The sequence below is a fragment of the Spinacia oleracea genome, chromosome 4, assembly GCF_020520425.1.
Source record: "Spinacia oleracea cultivar Varoflay chromosome 4, BTI_SOV_V1, whole genome shotgun sequence".
NCBI lineage: Eukaryota > Viridiplantae > Streptophyta > Magnoliopsida > Caryophyllales > Amaranthaceae > Spinacia > Spinacia oleracea.
In genome coordinates, this window is record NC_079490.1 from 182,529,106 (window position 1) to 182,545,485 (window position 16,380).

The 16,380-nt window shown below is 35.5% G+C and overlaps 2 protein-coding genes across 4 annotated transcripts; one reads left to right on the plus strand and one right to left on the minus strand.

The window, feature by feature from the left end:
* The first annotated feature begins 3,339 nt into the window (after nt 1-3,339).
* Nucleotides 3,340-9,865, plus strand: LOC110783708 (protein argonaute 5). Of its 2 annotated transcripts, XM_021988052.2 has the most exons (23): nt 3,340-3,533; nt 3,612-4,084; nt 5,064-5,266; nt 5,367-5,519; nt 5,612-5,742; nt 5,831-5,940; nt 6,023-6,126; nt 6,497-6,635; nt 6,719-6,835; nt 6,943-7,053; nt 7,159-7,230; nt 7,308-7,427; nt 7,513-7,642; nt 7,725-7,846; nt 7,934-8,071; nt 8,179-8,282; nt 8,373-8,438; nt 8,519-8,582; nt 8,759-8,885; nt 8,976-9,049; nt 9,127-9,221; nt 9,341-9,372; nt 9,458-9,865. In XM_021988052.2, exons 2-23 carry the CDS (start codon nt 3,614-3,616, stop codon nt 9,640-9,642), a joined length of 2,868 nt encoding a protein of 955 aa, XP_021843744.2. In that variant the 5' UTR covers nt 3,340-3,533; nt 3,612-3,613; the 3' UTR covers nt 9,643-9,865. The 2 variants fall into 2 exon arrangements, with proteins under 2 accessions (XP_021843744.2, XP_021843745.2); XM_021988053.2 differs by having other exon boundaries at nt 3,363-4,084.
* Nucleotides 9,866-11,185: 1,320 nt separating this feature from the next.
* Nucleotides 11,186-15,544, minus strand: LOC110783709 (aspartic proteinase 36). 2 transcript variants are annotated; one of them, XM_021988054.2, is made up of 10 exons: nt 15,013-15,544; nt 14,419-14,548; nt 14,012-14,262; nt 13,598-13,825; nt 13,021-13,183; nt 12,853-12,932; nt 12,407-12,503; nt 12,128-12,197; nt 11,904-11,975; nt 11,186-11,737 (listed from the first exon to the last, which is right to left on the minus strand). In XM_021988054.2, exons 1-10 carry the CDS (start codon nt 15,255-15,257, stop codon nt 11,580-11,582), a joined length of 1,494 nt encoding a protein of 497 aa, XP_021843746.1. In that variant the 5' UTR covers nt 15,258-15,544; the 3' UTR covers nt 11,186-11,579. The 2 variants fall into 2 exon arrangements, with proteins under 2 accessions (XP_021843746.1, XP_021843747.1); XM_021988055.2 differs by having other exon boundaries at nt 12,128-12,194; nt 15,013-15,543.
* Nucleotides 15,545-16,380: the final 836 nt, after the last annotated feature.

A 16,380-nucleotide genomic window follows, 5' to 3' on the forward strand; every position in this document is an offset into this window, starting at 1 on the left:
TAATATAATAGAGTCCCATCACCATTAAACCCAAGATTATCCTATATTAATTTATAATATAATACTAATTTGATAAGATATATTCATATTGAGCTATAAGATAAATATCAAAAATATATAAAAGAAAGGATAAATACAAATATTGTAAGCTAATTAAATTTATCTTTTAAATAATTAGAGTTCTTGGCATAATAAGTTCCTAGATCACGTAGTATATAAACACACAGGGTGTAGATAATAATGATATTGAACTAATGAGGGAGACTTTGTTGCGAGGGAAGTTGCTAAAGGCGAAGGCGACGACAAAATATGTAATATGTAAACAAAAACATCAAGATACATTGTTCTTTTGAATTCGAAGTTACTCATGTACACGGGTTAATAACTCACTCGAGTTTTCCAATTATAGAATTAACGTTCTGCAAGTTCCGTTTTTCTATTGAGTGTCTTATGCATAAAATTTTAAATGTTGAAAATATTAATAAGTTGCTTTAACTTTTCATTAGAGGCATAACCTATTTAAAAAAAAGAAAAAAACACCTCATTTACCAGCAATATAATCTATCACCGGTAATCCTCTTCTTCGTCGTTCCCTTTTCTTCCTCTATTTTCGTTCTTTCTTTCCCTCTCTGTTTTCGTCCTTCCTCATTGGCTTTTCTCGATTGTCGCAGCTGCACCGCGACCCAGGCCAGCCACCTCAGCCGGTCAAGCCTCGTCGTGAGCCACCACCTACCAGCCGGCCAAACCCCTCCCTCCTCTTTGGTTCTTGGTTATTTCTTAAACCCTAAGTTACTAATTATTTTAATTACTTATAATTGTTAATTTAAATTATGTTCTTGATATTAAATTCATAATTTTTATGTTTGAACATGATTTTCAGATGTTGGTTGAGTTTATAAACGAATTAATTTCAAGTTTTTGGTTGATTGAATTATAAGTTAGGGCTTATTTATGATTTATTAATTTGAATTATGTTTCTTGAATTAAAGTGATGACTTTTGTAATTTAAATTATAAATTTTAGATTATGCAAATTATATAATAAAGTTATTAATTTTCAGATTATCAAATTACTTTAAAATATGAATTTTGATTGTTTAAAGTATGAAATTCAAGGTTTTTATGATTTTTAATCATGATAGGTTGAGTATGAATTATTGAATTGGTTGTTTTGAGATACTAGGAACGTAGATTGACCTTGGGGAAGCTTTTAAATGAAATTATATTGCTGAAAATTTAAAGTACGATGTTTGCAAAAGTTTTCAACGAATTGAATTTCAATCACTAGTTCAATAATTATGATGCTAGGAAAGCAAATGTTCAAGTTTTGATATTGGGGAAAGTTCTAAATATATTTAGGATGCATTTAGAATGCTTTATTATGGTTGTCAATGATTAGAAATTGATTGAGACTACTTGTTGGTTGTTTAGGCGGAGAATTCTCTTTAGGCGACTTTTGAAAGTGTTAAAGTGGCCTATCAGTTTGTTTACACAAGGTACGTACATACCTGCGTGCTTGGATTGTGTGCTAATTGTTGAAACCATGTTGAATTTGTTGTTGAACTTGGTTATGTTGATATTATTGTTGAACTTGGTGATGTTGATATTATGGACGAACTTGGTTATATGGAATGTGCATGTTTAATACTGTTGGACAAACTTATTGAACTTATTTTGCACTATGAGAACTGTAACATGTTAGTATGGATGATTGATACAAACATGTTGGTTGGGAACACTAGATTATTCTATATGATTGGTTTGGATCGATTGGTTGTTGTTCCCTTTTTAGCTTTTCACTACTTTATGAGGGCCGAGGACCTTGTTTAGTAAGTTGAAACTTTATACCCATATACAGGGTTGATCATGGTTAAAGGAAAGGTTGGGTAAATTGGAATGAGTCTTGATTGATGCCTTTATGATCACGTACTTAATTCCAAGATAAAAACAGTTGTGAACGAATGTGGATTATATGCCTTATGTGATTGTTGAGTCATAACAGAGTCTCAATTTGTAAATCATGTTAAGTGAAACTGAATAGCAATAGCTTTAGACTGTGCACGTCTAAAGTGACGGACAAACAGGAGTTGTGGTTCATGGTGGTAGCCCATGGCCTTTATCTCGGACCGGATTGATCACCGTGTCCTATTTTTATTCAAATGTTCCTCGATATCGCAGGTCTCTGAGGTTACGGAGTCGCGCCCGTACCTCGTCTTCCTTAGTGAAGGCTGTCGGACGGTCAACTCGGTCCATTGTCTATTTCAACTAAAATAATATTATTGTTGTAGGTCTAGTCTAGTCTAGTCAAGTATGGTCGTCAAATTATCATGTTATGTCTGCCCTTGTTTATGGTTAATAGTATCATGTTAGGATTATTATTGTTTTAGTATGTAGTACTCAGCTTTGCTGATTACGTGCTTTGTTTGTGTGTGTTGATCATGGCTATGCCTTATTGATCCTGTGATGACCCAATTTTGGTGAGCAGTCTCTAAGGATCAATAAGTGTTGTCCATCTACAGGTTTGAAGATGATGCATCATTGGGATCGGGAATAGAGAGCTTGTAGTTATATTTGCTTTATTAAGTGATTTGGTTTGTCAACTTAAATTTGAAATTGTCGTACTATTCGTATTTCCTTATTTCAGTTAATTGGTTTTGGACCTAATATGTAATAAGATTATTTATGAACCTAAAAGTTAGTTTTATGTTTTCCGCTGCAAAATTCTGAATAAGCCGTTACGTTTTCACACGGATAATACTTTGATAATTCCCTACAGTTATATTTAAAAGGGGTTATTTTAGAAATGAGAATTATCGGGGTGTTAGATCGGTGGTGATATAATAAGATAAAGATGTAGATATCGACAAACCCGTACATCGCACGGACTTCAAACTAGTGTCATTCTGTAATGAAAATCGATATCAGTTCCTTATCGATCTTAAGTTTAGAAGAATTCATAAAAGTAGTCTGTATCATTTACTTCATGAAACACAATTTAACCCTGATTTTCCTTGAAAATACAAATGAGTCATTATAGCTTTAATCTCTCCTTAATCGAATGTCCGAACCGCAATTAAAAATTAAAGATATTTAAAAAACAAAGAATTCAAAAAGCTAGAACTGCCCTTACCCAAAATAGCTAAAAGACGAAAAGAAAACCACAAAGCTGAACAAAATGACCGTAGTTTGGAAAAAAATGAAAATGCAAAAGAAGGGTAAATTCGTCCAATCAACACATTTGATACATTTGTAATTTGGCTGTCAAAAAAAACAAAAAACAAAAACACATTTGATACTATATAGAATTAAAGTGGGACTGTTCCCATACCCATCTGATTATGCATACTGAGACGTTGCCCCTATTATTTCACAAGAACGGACCAACAGTCCTATAAAAGCAGTCCTCTTCTCTCTCTCCTTCTCCACACTTTCTCCACATTTTCCCTTCAACTTCCCAATTTTGCTTCTGTTTTCTCTCCTCTCTCACCGTTTTCAACCTCCATTGAAGCAATCCTTTAAATAACTTTTTTTCTGGTAACTTTTCTCTCTCCTCTCTCTTTTTTCTCTACTTTACTCCGATCATAGTCTCACTTGTTATCTCTCCTCTCATAGCGATGTCGTACCATGGCGGTAGTAGCGGCGGAGGGCGAGGCGATGGTCGTGGTGGCGGTCAAGGCCACGGAGGTTACTCAGGAGGCTACGGAGGTCGAGGGCGTGGTGGACACCCTGGCGACTTCGGCGGACGTGGTCGTGGAGGTTACTCCGGAGATTACGGAGGTCGTGGTCGCGGTGATTTTGGAGGAAGAGGCTCTGGCGGTGGCGGACGTGGAGGTTCACGGCCACCGAGTTTCGGTTGCTTAACGAAGGCGAGTTGGGATGCGGCTGCCGGTGTCAGCTTAATCTCAGAGATGAAGAAACTTCAGTTGACGGCTTCAGCATCGGCGGCCAAGGCTCAGCCGCGAAGGAGTCACAAGCCTTTGGTATTACCAAAACGGCCTGGACTTGGTACTTCTGGAATGCGGTGTGCTGTGAGAGCGAATCACTTCCTCGTCCAACTTTCTGACAAAGACTTTCATCACTACGATGTAATCTCTCCCTCATTCTCCATTTTAGTTTTTTTTTTGCTTGGGGTTCTTCCATTGACGACGTCATCCCTCTCTGTTAATGTATTAGGGTTTTGTTTTGTTATTTTGGTAGTTTTGTCTTACATGGTGCATTTCTCTTTTATTATTATTTTTGCTATTTTATTGTTGTTTTGCATTGATTGCGTCATTCGCTGTGTAAATTTGCTCGGTGATGAATATCTGAATGTTCTGTTTGAAGGAATAAATATTTGAATGTGAGTACATCGCTTTTTTTAGTGAAAATTAATGGTAGTTGTTGGATCACAATTTTGATGGTACATTTTGTTTTTGCTTAGACCATTCTCTCCGTATTTTGGGGTTGTTTATATAATTCAGTTTTTTTTTTGTTTTTAGCTGTATTTCGGGTGTTTTTTGTGTTCAAAGTTTTTATTCATTGGTGTGTTTTCATGTCTCTTCTAATCCATTTACCCACCATTAAATAAAAATGGTTTAAAGTTTGACAAATATAAAAAGAATGGTCAGAAGTATGTAAAGTATAGTACGGAGTACAAAATATAAACATGGTAATTAAGTGAAAGAATAAAATATGAATATGTATACGGTGATAAAGTAATGTTGTTTATGTTCTTTTGGGGTTTTACGGAACAGTATACATGTAATTTGGGAGATAAGATGCTGAAGTTGGAAATATGAGGTAAAATTCAATTCATTAAACAAATAAAATATTTTTAGGCTATTTTATCAAAATGTAGAATTGGAGGGAAGTGTTTGTTCTGAATTTGGTAGTTCACAAGTATGTAGTTTGTTCTTAAATGCAGATTTAACCTGTTTATTCTTAACTACGAGTAAACGAATGAAAGCTGCAATGAATTGTGAGCTTTGATTTGTTGCTTTTCTTTGTTGCCAACTTGGAATTCTTTAGAATAAAAAAACAAAAAATAGTTTTAAGGATGATGATGCTGTTTTCATTCTTGATCAGGTATCGATCAGTCCAGAGATAGCGTCCAAGAATTTTAGCAAAAAGATATTGAATAAGTTGGTACAGGATGACGAGTCGTCTTTGGGGAACAGGATTCCGGCATATGATGGCAATAAGAGCCTCTACACTGCAGGTCCTTTGCCATTTACATCAAAGGATTTTGTTGTTAAAATTGTAAAGCAAAGAGGAGGCCGTCCCGAGAGGTATCTTGTGCCTCTATCTATTTGTGTTCATAGGTTTTCTATCTCATGGAAGTACTAATGTTTAGCTAACCTTAATTGACTGGTTGTGTTTGATTGTCAGTGAGGTTCAAAAATTCCAGGTAACCATAAAACTGGCTTGCAAGGTTGATATACATTTCCTGCAAGAGTATCTTCTTGGTCGTTTCTCAGAGTCCCCTCAAGATGCCATCCAAGTACTTGATGTCGTTCTTCGTGCAGCTAAGCCTCCTACAGAGTAATCTTTCTTATACTTAAATCCTTTTAAGAGTTAAGAATAAATTCCTGGGTTCCTAATTGAGATGCTGAAATTTTGCATGTGGTTTGTAGGTATGTGTTAATTGGGAGATCTTTCTTCTCGGAATCACTGGGTACGGGGATTCTTGCTGATGGATTAGAGTACTGGAGGGGGTATTATCAAAGCATTAGGCCAACTCAGATGGGCCTCTCTCTGAATATTGGTACATTCTTGGCTAAATTGTCGTAACAATTTGTTGGCCTATGAATCTATTATTGTATTTGAATCTGTGCTGACCTTTGCCATTATAGATGCGTCTGCCCGACCATTTTATGAGTCAAAAATGGTTCACGAGTTTGTGGCTGATTATTTGAATTTGAGAGATCTCTCCAGGCCTCTTTCGGATGCAAATCGTGTGAAGGTACTACTGTGATACTTAGTCTATGAGGGGAATGTCTACACTCCATGCACTTTAACATTGAGGATCTTCGTGTCTGTTTCAGGTCAAGAGGGCATTGAAAAATATCACAGTGGAAACCAATCATTCGGCTTACAAGAGACGCTACAGAGTGATTGGCGTATCAAGTGAACCTGCAAACCAAGTGATGTATGATTTTGGAATTCTGTTCATTTATGTTTTGATATCTCTCTGGCTGCATTTGATTGTATGCTATGTGCCTATGCGTGTCGTGTTGTTTGACTTGTTGGTATTCTTCTTCCTGTCGCTGTAGCATTTCTTCTCACATTGTCTTACAGGATCTTCAAGGTTGTAGTCTTGTAATAACAGTGTCGTGTGTAAGAATGTTAATTGATTAGTGCATGTCAAACAAAATGTCTCTACATACTCATATTGGCTGCTCTTTAAAAAAATTACGTTCTGTTTTAGGTTGGAAGCTATTGTTTTTTATGTGTGAATATGTTCTAGTTGGGTGTAGTAGTAACTTGCAATCTCAAGTTTAATGATGTTGCATTTGCAGGTTCTCTCTTGGAAGTGATGACACCCAGCTGTCTGTTTCACAGTACTTTAGAGACAAGTACAATATACAGCTTAGACATCCAGCTTTACCTTGCATCCAAATTGGGCAGCCTAAGAAGCCTACCTATCTGCCTATGGAGGTCTCCTTTTTCATTTACTTGTTATCTTTCTTTGTTTGTGTTGTGCTCAGTGATATTTAGTCTTTGTGGTAATTTAATTGTAGGTCTGCCAAATTGTTCATGGTCAAAAGTACCCTAAGAAGTTGAACGAGAAGCAAGTTACTGCTCTTTTAAAGGCCACTTGCCAACGACCTCATGAGAGAGAAAACAATATCAACAAGGTTAATTTTTTTAGCGAGCATCATGCTGCTGTCTAGAATGTTTGTGTGCAGTTGGGTTGTGTAACTCATCATTCTTTATATTTGTTGACTTTTTTTCCCACCTAAAGATGGTGAAGGAAAACAGGTACTCGGAAAATCAGATGGTCAAACAAGAATTTGGAATGAATATATCTGAAGTGTCTACAACTGTTGATGCCCGAGTTTTGCCTCCCCCAATGGTATATTAGTTTTTCATCTACAATTTCTGTACTCTTAGTATACTGTATAGAAAAAGCTAGGCCTTGCACCTATTAATCTGACAAGTTGTTTCTTCCCTTATCTAGCTTAAGTATCATGACAGTGGCGCAGAGCGAGAAGTTGCTCCAGGGGTGGGCCAGTGGAATATGATTAATAAGGTAAGGGTTTGTCTACTATAAAACCTTGTGTGGTTGCAGCATTCTTTATATTTCTTACCGGTCTTTTGTATGTGTAGAAAATGTACAATGGTGCTACTGTGGCTCAATGGGCTTGCCTGAATTTTTCAAGAATGGATCAACGTTTAGTGCAGCAGTTTTGCATGGAACTCGTTGCCATGTGTTCTAGCAAGGGAATGGTATGTTTTTGTTGCATCAAATTACTCCTGTCCTGATGTGGATGTTTCATTTTGTTGATTTTTTCAATCTCTCTATTTCTGCCAGAACTTCAATCCGAACCCTTGTATTCCCATACGCTCTGCTCACCCTGCTCAGATTGAGAAAGCCCTTTCAGAATTGGGAGTTCAGTTGCAGTTGCTCTTAATAATATTGCCAGATGTTACTGGATCGTATGGTATGTCACTTGGGCTATTCTTTATATTATTTAACTTTGTGCTTATTGGTAGACAGTAACAGGAATTACTCCGTCTATGCAGGAAAAATTAAAAGAATATGTGAAACTGAGCTCGGTATAGTTTCTCAATGTTGTCAGCCTAGGCAAGCTTGTAAGCTTGGCAAGCAGTATCTTGAAAATGTAGCTTTGAAAATTAATGTGAAGGTAAATGTTGACTATTATAAATAAAATTTGGAGTATTATAGTGCACAATCATACATTTATTTGCTGCTAAGCTAATGATCAATGTAGGCTGGGGGAAGCAATACAGTCTTGTGTGATGCAATACAGAGGAATATACCTCTCTTGACTGATGTACCAACGATAATTTTTGGCGCTGATGTTACACACGCTCAGCCAGGGGAAGACTCTAGTGCCTCAATTGCAGCGGTAAGGTTCTATTGTTGTACAACTTTTAAAAAAGTTGTATAGTTATCTTTGCACGTTATACGAATGTAAGGAGTTTAACTTATGAGCATTGATGTTGACTATCGTAGGTTGTTGGCTCAATGGACTGGCCTGGGGTGACCAAGTATAGAGGGCTTGTTCGTGCGCAGGGTCATCGAGTAGAAATTATAAAGGATTTGCATACATGTGTTAGGTGAATTAGCTGTATATATTGCTCAATAAGTTGCCAAAATTAGTATTCTGACTTTTGTGAGTTTCTGATATATATATCTTGTGCTTTCAGAGAACTACTGATAGCTTTCTACAAGGCAAATAATAAACACAAGCCTGAAAGAATTATATTCTTTAGGTATAATTGTTGTTTCAATTGTGGTTTTAATAATTTTGTGTTGTGTACCTCATTCTTAGTACAAGTTATTTATTGGACAGGGATGGAGTAAGCGAAGGGCAGTTTGCTCAGGTTTTGCTGCACGAGGTTGATGTCATACGGCAGGTATTAAGTCTTTTAACATGTTGATAAGCTGAGCTTAATTTTTTAAATGAGTTGAATAATAATATATATATAGCTGTGACCTGCTCCAGCAAATGATTTTGAAATGTTAGTTTCAAAGTGCAGTCTGTTATGTTTATTTAATATCTACTGCTGTTTAATCCTTTTTGTTTTCAAAGGCATGCGAATCCATCCAAGAAAACTATCAACCACGTGTGACGTTTGTGGTTGTTCAGAAAAGGCACCATACCCGCCTTTTCCCTGTTGATAACAAAATGACAGACAGGAGTGGCAATATTCTGCCAGGTTAATTCGTTATATTTATGCTAATCTTGTGAAATGCTGGCTCTATTGATCCTCTTAATTGATGTTTTTTATTAAAATTATTTGCGACAGGAACTGTGGTTGATACCAAAATTTGCCATCCATCGGAGTTTGACTTCTACCTATGCAGCCATGCAGGGATACAGGCAAGTGATTTAGGTTTTTGTAAAAAGTTAGTTCATTGATTTGGCGGTGTTTGAGACTTTGTGAATGACTTGTGTAGGGAACGAGCCGGCCTACACACTATCATGTGCTTTACGACGAAAACAATTTTACTGCAGACCTCCTCCAGCTGCTAACAAATAGCTTGTGCTACACGTAAGTATCCACTCCACTCCACTCCACTCCACATAATAGTTGTAATTAGTTTCTGTGACTGTAATTGAGATTTATTGCTTTCTCTTTTTGATCTTGTGTGTTTGATTTCAATAATTCAGATTTGCTAGATGCACACGCTCAGTCTCAGTTGGTAAGTTTTCATAAACAAGAGTCGTTTCTCTGTAAGTTTTCATGAACAACACTAACCGTAAAGTTAAACCGACTTTGATTGGCAGTTCCCCCAGCTTATTATGCACATCTTTTGGCCTTTCGTGCTCGGTACTATGCTGAAGGTATGACCATGTCTGAAAGTGAATCGAATAGTGCCAGAGATCTGACCAAGGACAAACAAGCAGAGGCAGAGGTTCAGGCCCTTCCACAAATCAAGGAAAACGTGAGGAATGTCATGTTCTATTGCTAGGAAAAACTGCAGCTCCCAAGACCTAATTAATTATACTAGCTAATTTTGCCATTTTCGGATTTTTTGGCTTAATAAATTTGAGACTTTATCACTCGGATCAAAAGGTCTTGTGCGAACAAGGTGTACAATAAATTTATTGTACACAAAGATAACTTTAACCCCTTTTTTTTGTAACTTTAACCTAATTTTGATTAACTTTTATATTAGTAAAAAATTTAATCCCTTTTTTTGGCTTTAAGAATTTAAGAATTTGTGGCCGGTGAGTGTGCAGTTTAAGAATTTAAGAATCACCCGTATTGTATACAGTTTTGGTTTAAGGTGGTTTGGTGATTTCTGGTTATGGATGTTGACACTTTTGAATTACAGTATTTGATACTGAACACGAGTTAGGTTGCCAAGGTCCAATTGAGAATTTTTGTAATACCTCGTTTCAAGTTGGTATTTGAATTACTGTAGTGAAGTATTTGATATTGGTTTGAATTTTAAGAGAATCATGTACTCCAGAATTTTTAGTTATGAATTAATTTATTAACCAGAATTTTGTTTTAGCGTATCTTGATTGATCTTATTGGACAAATAATTCCAAAGTAACTTCTGTTTACATGTTATAAATGGTTTGGATTAAACGGATCATGAACAGTTCGGTTTAAACGGGTTACATGTTCTAAACGGTTTGGATTAAATGAATCATGAATTGAAACGTTTTGGATTAAATGGGTGGTTGAAACGGTTCGTATTAAACAGATCACGGATTGCAGATTAAACAAATTTTCCTTGCGCTGAAACAGATCAGTTCATAAATGGACCGGGTCATAAGCGAGTTTCAAATCTCTTCGGTAAGGCAATAAATTGTTAGATCTATGTGCTTTGACGACATATTTATAGTGTTTTTGTAGTAAATGCAACTAGTCATTTATTGTTATTGGACCGTAGGCCGTAGGAACAAGGCATGGGCCTTTATTGGGCGTAGACTTATGTTGTGTATAGCCAAGTGGGCTTTTGGGAGTCAATTGGGCGCCCAAACAATGTATTTTCAGGGAGAATGAAATTAAAATTTACCTTTTAAAAAAAAAATAGAATCATTAAACAGATTTCTAGATTTGGGGTAAACCCAACACTCCGTATTTATCTTTTTTGTTAAAAACTGACGTATTTTAACCTTGTTCTACGTATTTATACTTAACGTTCTATTGGGCGTACGATTTAATTTTGAATCTGCGCTCTACACGGGGTGCACAATGAGCACTGTGCACCCGGGTGTATAATCTAATTGGCAGTCTGAAGGTGAATTTTGTACATTCGGCTAATACATCATATCGCATAACCAATTATTGGTGTAATCGTCACCGGAAGATTCAAAGGCTCATCTTGAAGCAGAAGTTCATATACATGACTGCTAGTTAAAAGACTTCCTTATCCCTCCTCTTAAGTAATTTTCTGGATACCCTCTTAAGATTTGAGACACGTGATTTATTGAAAAAGTAAATTTCCGGATCAATTTCAAGGTACTGCTTTACTGGCATAGTTGTACTTCACAAGAATGAAAGAAAAAATCAGAGTAATACTAAAGCATTCAGTACTGAAGCAGCATCAGAATTGTAATTCTGTGGACATAGTACTATTGTTATTAACAAATTCACTGAGCTAATATTCGTATTAATAGCATTTACAAACCTATAAACACATCCTATGTAATGACATAGAAATGGACTGCCTACAATATCTAAGGTATAAAAATAAAAATAAAAATAAAATAAAAAAAAGGCGATAAAATGGAAAACCTAACTATCCAATGTACTATAACTTTGCTAAAATCAGCCCTTGCCATTTGCTACAAATGAAAATGACAAGACTTATATAATGTGGAAAAAAAAAAAGAAGTTGGAGATTAGTATATTCGTAGAAGAACCTGTTCAACTGAACCGTTCCCTTGGATGTCAGATATACATCAGAGAGGCAAGCATTACCAACACGACGATTAGTATTTTTGTGTAAGAAGGGTTCATTGATGAAATGCTGTTACTCAGCTGTCCTGTGTTCACATATGTATTTGAATTTGAGCCGGTACTTGTTGAAACATTTACGGATTGAGAACCTAAACAAAACAAATGAACATTTACGGATTTAGTAACGATGTACAAGTTCGACATCAAGTGAACTTCAAACCTCTTACATTTGAATAGAATACAACTCGGATTTAATGCCAAAAATAAAAATAAAAACGATGGAAGTAAAGAGGTAGAAATTAGTATCCCACTTACAATCGTAATTGACCCATCCAATCCGTTGATTAGCCAAGTCATATACAATGACTTTATCTTTTAGAACGAGATCTGCAGAAAGAAATATGGTAATCCTTATAAAAATAGACAAGGCAGAAAACCGAAGGGCAAGTTGCAGAATTTTAAGACTAGTCTTAAAAAGGGAGTTCCTTGCAAATCGGGATACTTGCATATAAAACCATAATTTGTTGCTAGAAGCTTACCTCCTAAAATTGTCAACCCCTGCCCATCCATCTTCTGAAAACCCATACACCAAACTGCAGCTCCTGCCTGCTACCAGCAATTTCGCGATGTTAGCTAGCTATAATGCATACAAGTTTTCTTTTATTCGGTCTTTGGTGATACTTTATGAGTACTCCGTATCTTATACAGTTAGTATCTGCTAGTATATAGTATAAGTCCATGAACAATACGACTTATTACAGTGTAGATAAAAATACGACTGATTATAAGGTAGAAGTAAGGTAGAGAACAAAACTTACGATAGAGTTCTGCTCCAGCAGATAATCTCGTGGTTTGAGAACCATGGACGCACCACCAGCAAAATTTAAGTTAACTTGAGGGAATACATCATCCACACTGAACCACACAAGAAAGTAAGTATATTAGCCCAACAAATATTTATAACAAGAAAACTTGATCAGCTTTTTGTTTTGGTGAAGAAAATTTAATAATTTGGTAACAAAATATATAATCCGTGTATCCCAAACAAATACCACTTTTTCTTTTATAAAAATATTTATTTTTTATGATTAGATTTTAAATTTCCATTAAGTATGCCATTTTTATGTGTTTCCCAATGTTACTCAACATTTATAAAGGTATATTTATAAAATCAAGTCATATCCTTTTCCAAAAGGGAACAGGATAATTTGACAATTAATTGGTAATCGCTGATGGAAGGAGTATACGATAGGAAAATAAATACCTGGATGTTATCAAGTAACATGTGTTTCCCCTAGACAATAAGGGTCGAACAGACTGAGACTGAGAAACAACGGTTGAGATCTGCACAAAACGTCAATAGTTTATTATGTTAGCTGTTGAAGTGCCTAAAACAACATAAAGGTCTAGTTAAGTACAAAATGAAACTTACTGCACTAACGAAAGGATCATAAGCTTCTTCAGCAAGATAAGCCAAGGTTGTTCCTGAATCAATTATCGTACCAGCGTTGGTAGATGTAGTGAACACCGAAGAATCAATTGCCAGCTTTTGGCCATTGACAGCTATGCTCTGTAGATATAAATTGTAGTGTGGCCTGCAGGTACAAAACGAAGTGAGGTATTTGTATGAACACAGAAAAGGACTTAAAATGCTTACTGAATAGGAATTTCTCAGACCTGAAACCTTCTTTACCCAAGAAAGAGAAAAGCAGGAAAAGGAGAGGGGAGTATGATAGAAGAAGAATCTCAGTAGAAGAGTAAAAAACAGGTTTTTTCTATTTGATTCGTTCTTTATATTTGGTGTATTTTTTTAGCAGACATAGTAAAGAATCCCAGCACAAATTATTAACTTGTAAGTGTATCAACCACCAGATATTAACACTAATTCTGAAGTTGCAATTAAGTAATACTGTCAACTTACTAAACCTCATATCATTCAGCAAATATTTCTTGTATCTTTAAGTTAATGCAGGGAAATGAATAGACAGTGTCAGGAGAAAGGATCATACATTGATGGTACAAGGGGAGTGTAGACTATGCCCGGTTCCACAATACTCCCAATAACCATTATTCCTCCACCATTACCATCTCCGCTCAAGCAGTGTGAGAATGCTGCGGGTGTAATCCCTTGCGATGACAATTGTGTGACAACAGACAATGCCTGCTGACCAAAACCAAATATCCCATCCACTGCTCTCTCTGTCTTGGTCAAGTCCCCAGTTTGAGACATACTACAGCTGTTCCACAAATTTAGAAAACAAAATTAGCCAATCATTATTCAATTTATTACTGTGATTTAACATTTGAACTATAATTCATAATCCTCATTACTGGATTGAACAAAATCTTGCAGTTCAGTGAAACAAGTGGATGTCATGCTTCGATATTTCTTTATCCAAACAAAAATTACAATTGACTCTTACCCAAATATGACTTTAGCTGAATTGTTTGAAGATTGAGTATCCCCAACAATAGTTTCTAGATGCAGCAGATCAGCTACGTAATAACCCTGCGTACCACTGCCATCACCGTACTGAAACTGGTAAGCGCAGTTGTTGGAGTTGTCACAGAGTGAATCAGCGTATTGAGCTCCCATCTTGCACCGTTTATCGGAACAAGAGATCACCGATGCAGACGATGAGCTCGATGGGTTGAACTCACTAAGTTGAATGTCCTACAAAAGGTCTATTAGTATTGCAGAACAACAACAGTAAATCATATCTCACTCTAGTATTTTACTTCGAAATTTTTGCTTCATTTGAGTTGGGAAAAATGAATGTTAAAGAAGAAAGAAGATTACAAGTGATGAATTTAAAAAGAGTTACTATACTTGAAGCCCGGTGGTTCCAGGACAACCAGTGCATCCAGAGCAACCAACCCACAAAACATCACTTCCTGTATCAATTTGCACATTGAATTCTTGTGCTGGAGACCCTAGTTGAACCTTTGTATAGTATAGCCTAAAAACACCAACATTTTCAACTTAAAATGGTGGAAATCAAGTCATACACTGTAAAACTTTAAAAAGCAAAAGGAACTCAACTAAGTTATATGAACAAAATCATGGAAATAAAAGTGATTAAAGCCACCAAATATGGGAACAAATTAATAATTAACTGAATTATAACCAGAAGAAGCAATCAAAAGTGGGCAGATAAACTGATCAATCATATGATTAAAGTAATGAAACAGAACAAAACTTCTACATGAAGCAAAAGGTTCTATCTTTAGAAACACCCAAAAAATGAAATTAAAGTAGAAATCAAAATAAATTAAAACAATCCCAGATAAATTCTCATCAAATATTAAAACCCCAGTTCATCATAATTCATAAATCACAAAATCAAATCTCAAAATTCAACATTTCTCATAATAAGCAAAAAAAATTGAAAGTAAATTTGAAGCATAAGTCACTGCAAATTACCCAACACGGTACGGATTATATGTGCCGGCAACAGGGAAATCAACCACTCCATTGATGGACTGCAGCGCACGGCCGTGCCGAGCACGGTCGTGAGCTCTGAGTTGGCTCACTTCAACTCGGTCGTTCAAAGGGATAGCTCGGTGGAGATTCAGTGTTGTCGGAAAACCGCCGGAAACCGACACCGGAAAAATTACACCGGGAAATACTATCCAGGTGCATAAAGTTGCGAATAAGTTGATCTTCATTGGGTTTTCTTATAAATTTCCTCTCTTTTACCTCCACCAAACACAACGAGAAAAAACAGAGGAGAGAGAAAATTTGGAGTGACAAATAAATTAATTAAATCAAATTAAATTAAAGTAAAAGTAAAGTATAAATTTGGGAATGAATTGGGAGTATTAAATTAAATTAATTGAATTAAAAAAAGATCGAGGATTGCATGAATTTTTGCAGAATGATTTAGAGAGAGAAAGTGAAAGAGTATGGGAAGACGAAGAAGAAAGCAGAAAAACTGCAAAAGCCGACTTGGAGACTTTGGATTACGTTTGCATTTATATGTTCTCCGCTGTTACCACCTCTTTTACTTTTATTTTTCTAATAAACGCAAACTTTTGTGGGACCTTGCAAATATTATAAACTCTTAGATTTTTTAAAGGAAGGTTGAAAATTATTTGATAATCTTGCTTTTATTCGGAGGTGAGAGTAAAATTCTTTGAGTTGCATTTCTTCGCAATTTCCTCCACCCACCAAATAATTTAGGCCATGTGCTTTATATTTTGAAAATACTTGTACTTCCTTAGTTTTTTGGGTATAAACTATGAATATTTAGTTTTAATTCGTTCGTCATCCTTCCATTAATGTTTCACGCTCACAACACCAATGTAAGAGGGATTAATATTTCAAATAATGAGATTAATGTTTTGTTTTAAATTGTACATAACAGTAATAAAAGATCTTGTGTGCATAAGGTGTAAAATAAATTTATTGTACACCAAGATAACTTTTACATAATTTTTTGTAACTTTTACTGTGTTTTGATTAAATTTTATATTATAACAAAAAAAGGTTGATAGATAAACATTTTAAACGGTTAAATAACTAATTTTATACATTATTAGTGATTTTGAAAAATACTTTTTATTAAAATGAAAAAATAAATTAACTAAAAAATTTATAACTTTTACATATACTCCCTCCGTCCCTTAATACTCGACCCGGTTTGACCGGCACAGAGTTTAAGGAACTTGAATTGACTTATTAGTTTAATAGATAGTGGGGTATTATTTTAATGTAGTTAGTAGGAAATGTGTAAATGGGTAGAGTATGAGTTGAATTTTTTATTATTTTTTGTATGGAGTAGGGGGTAAG

Bases quoted from the DNA above. Each gene is read 5' to 3' on its own strand.
- LOC110783708 (XM_021988052.2), top strand. From the start codon at position 3,614: ATGTCGTACCATGGCGGTAGTAGCGGCGGAGGGCGAGGCGATGGTCGT. The intron at 7,231-7,307 runs GTAAGGGTTTGT...TTGTATGTGTAG, and splicing joins AGTGGAATATGATTAATAAG to AAAATGTACAATGGTGCTAC. The intron at 9,222-9,340 runs GTAAGTATCCAC...TCAATAATTCAG, and splicing joins ACAAATAGCTTGTGCTACAC to ATTTGCTAGATGCACACGCT.
- LOC110783709 (XM_021988054.2), bottom strand. From the start codon at position 15,257: ATGAAGATCAACTTATTCGCAACTTTATGCACCTGGATAGTATTTCCC. The intron at 14,549-15,012 runs GTAATTTGCAGT...TGGTGTTTTTAG, and splicing joins TATAATCCGTACCGTGTTGG to GCTATACTATACAAAGGTTC. The intron at 12,504-12,852 runs GTATTTATTTTC...TGTGTGGTTCAG, and splicing joins TGTTACTTGATAACATCCAG to TGTGGATGATGTATTCCCTC.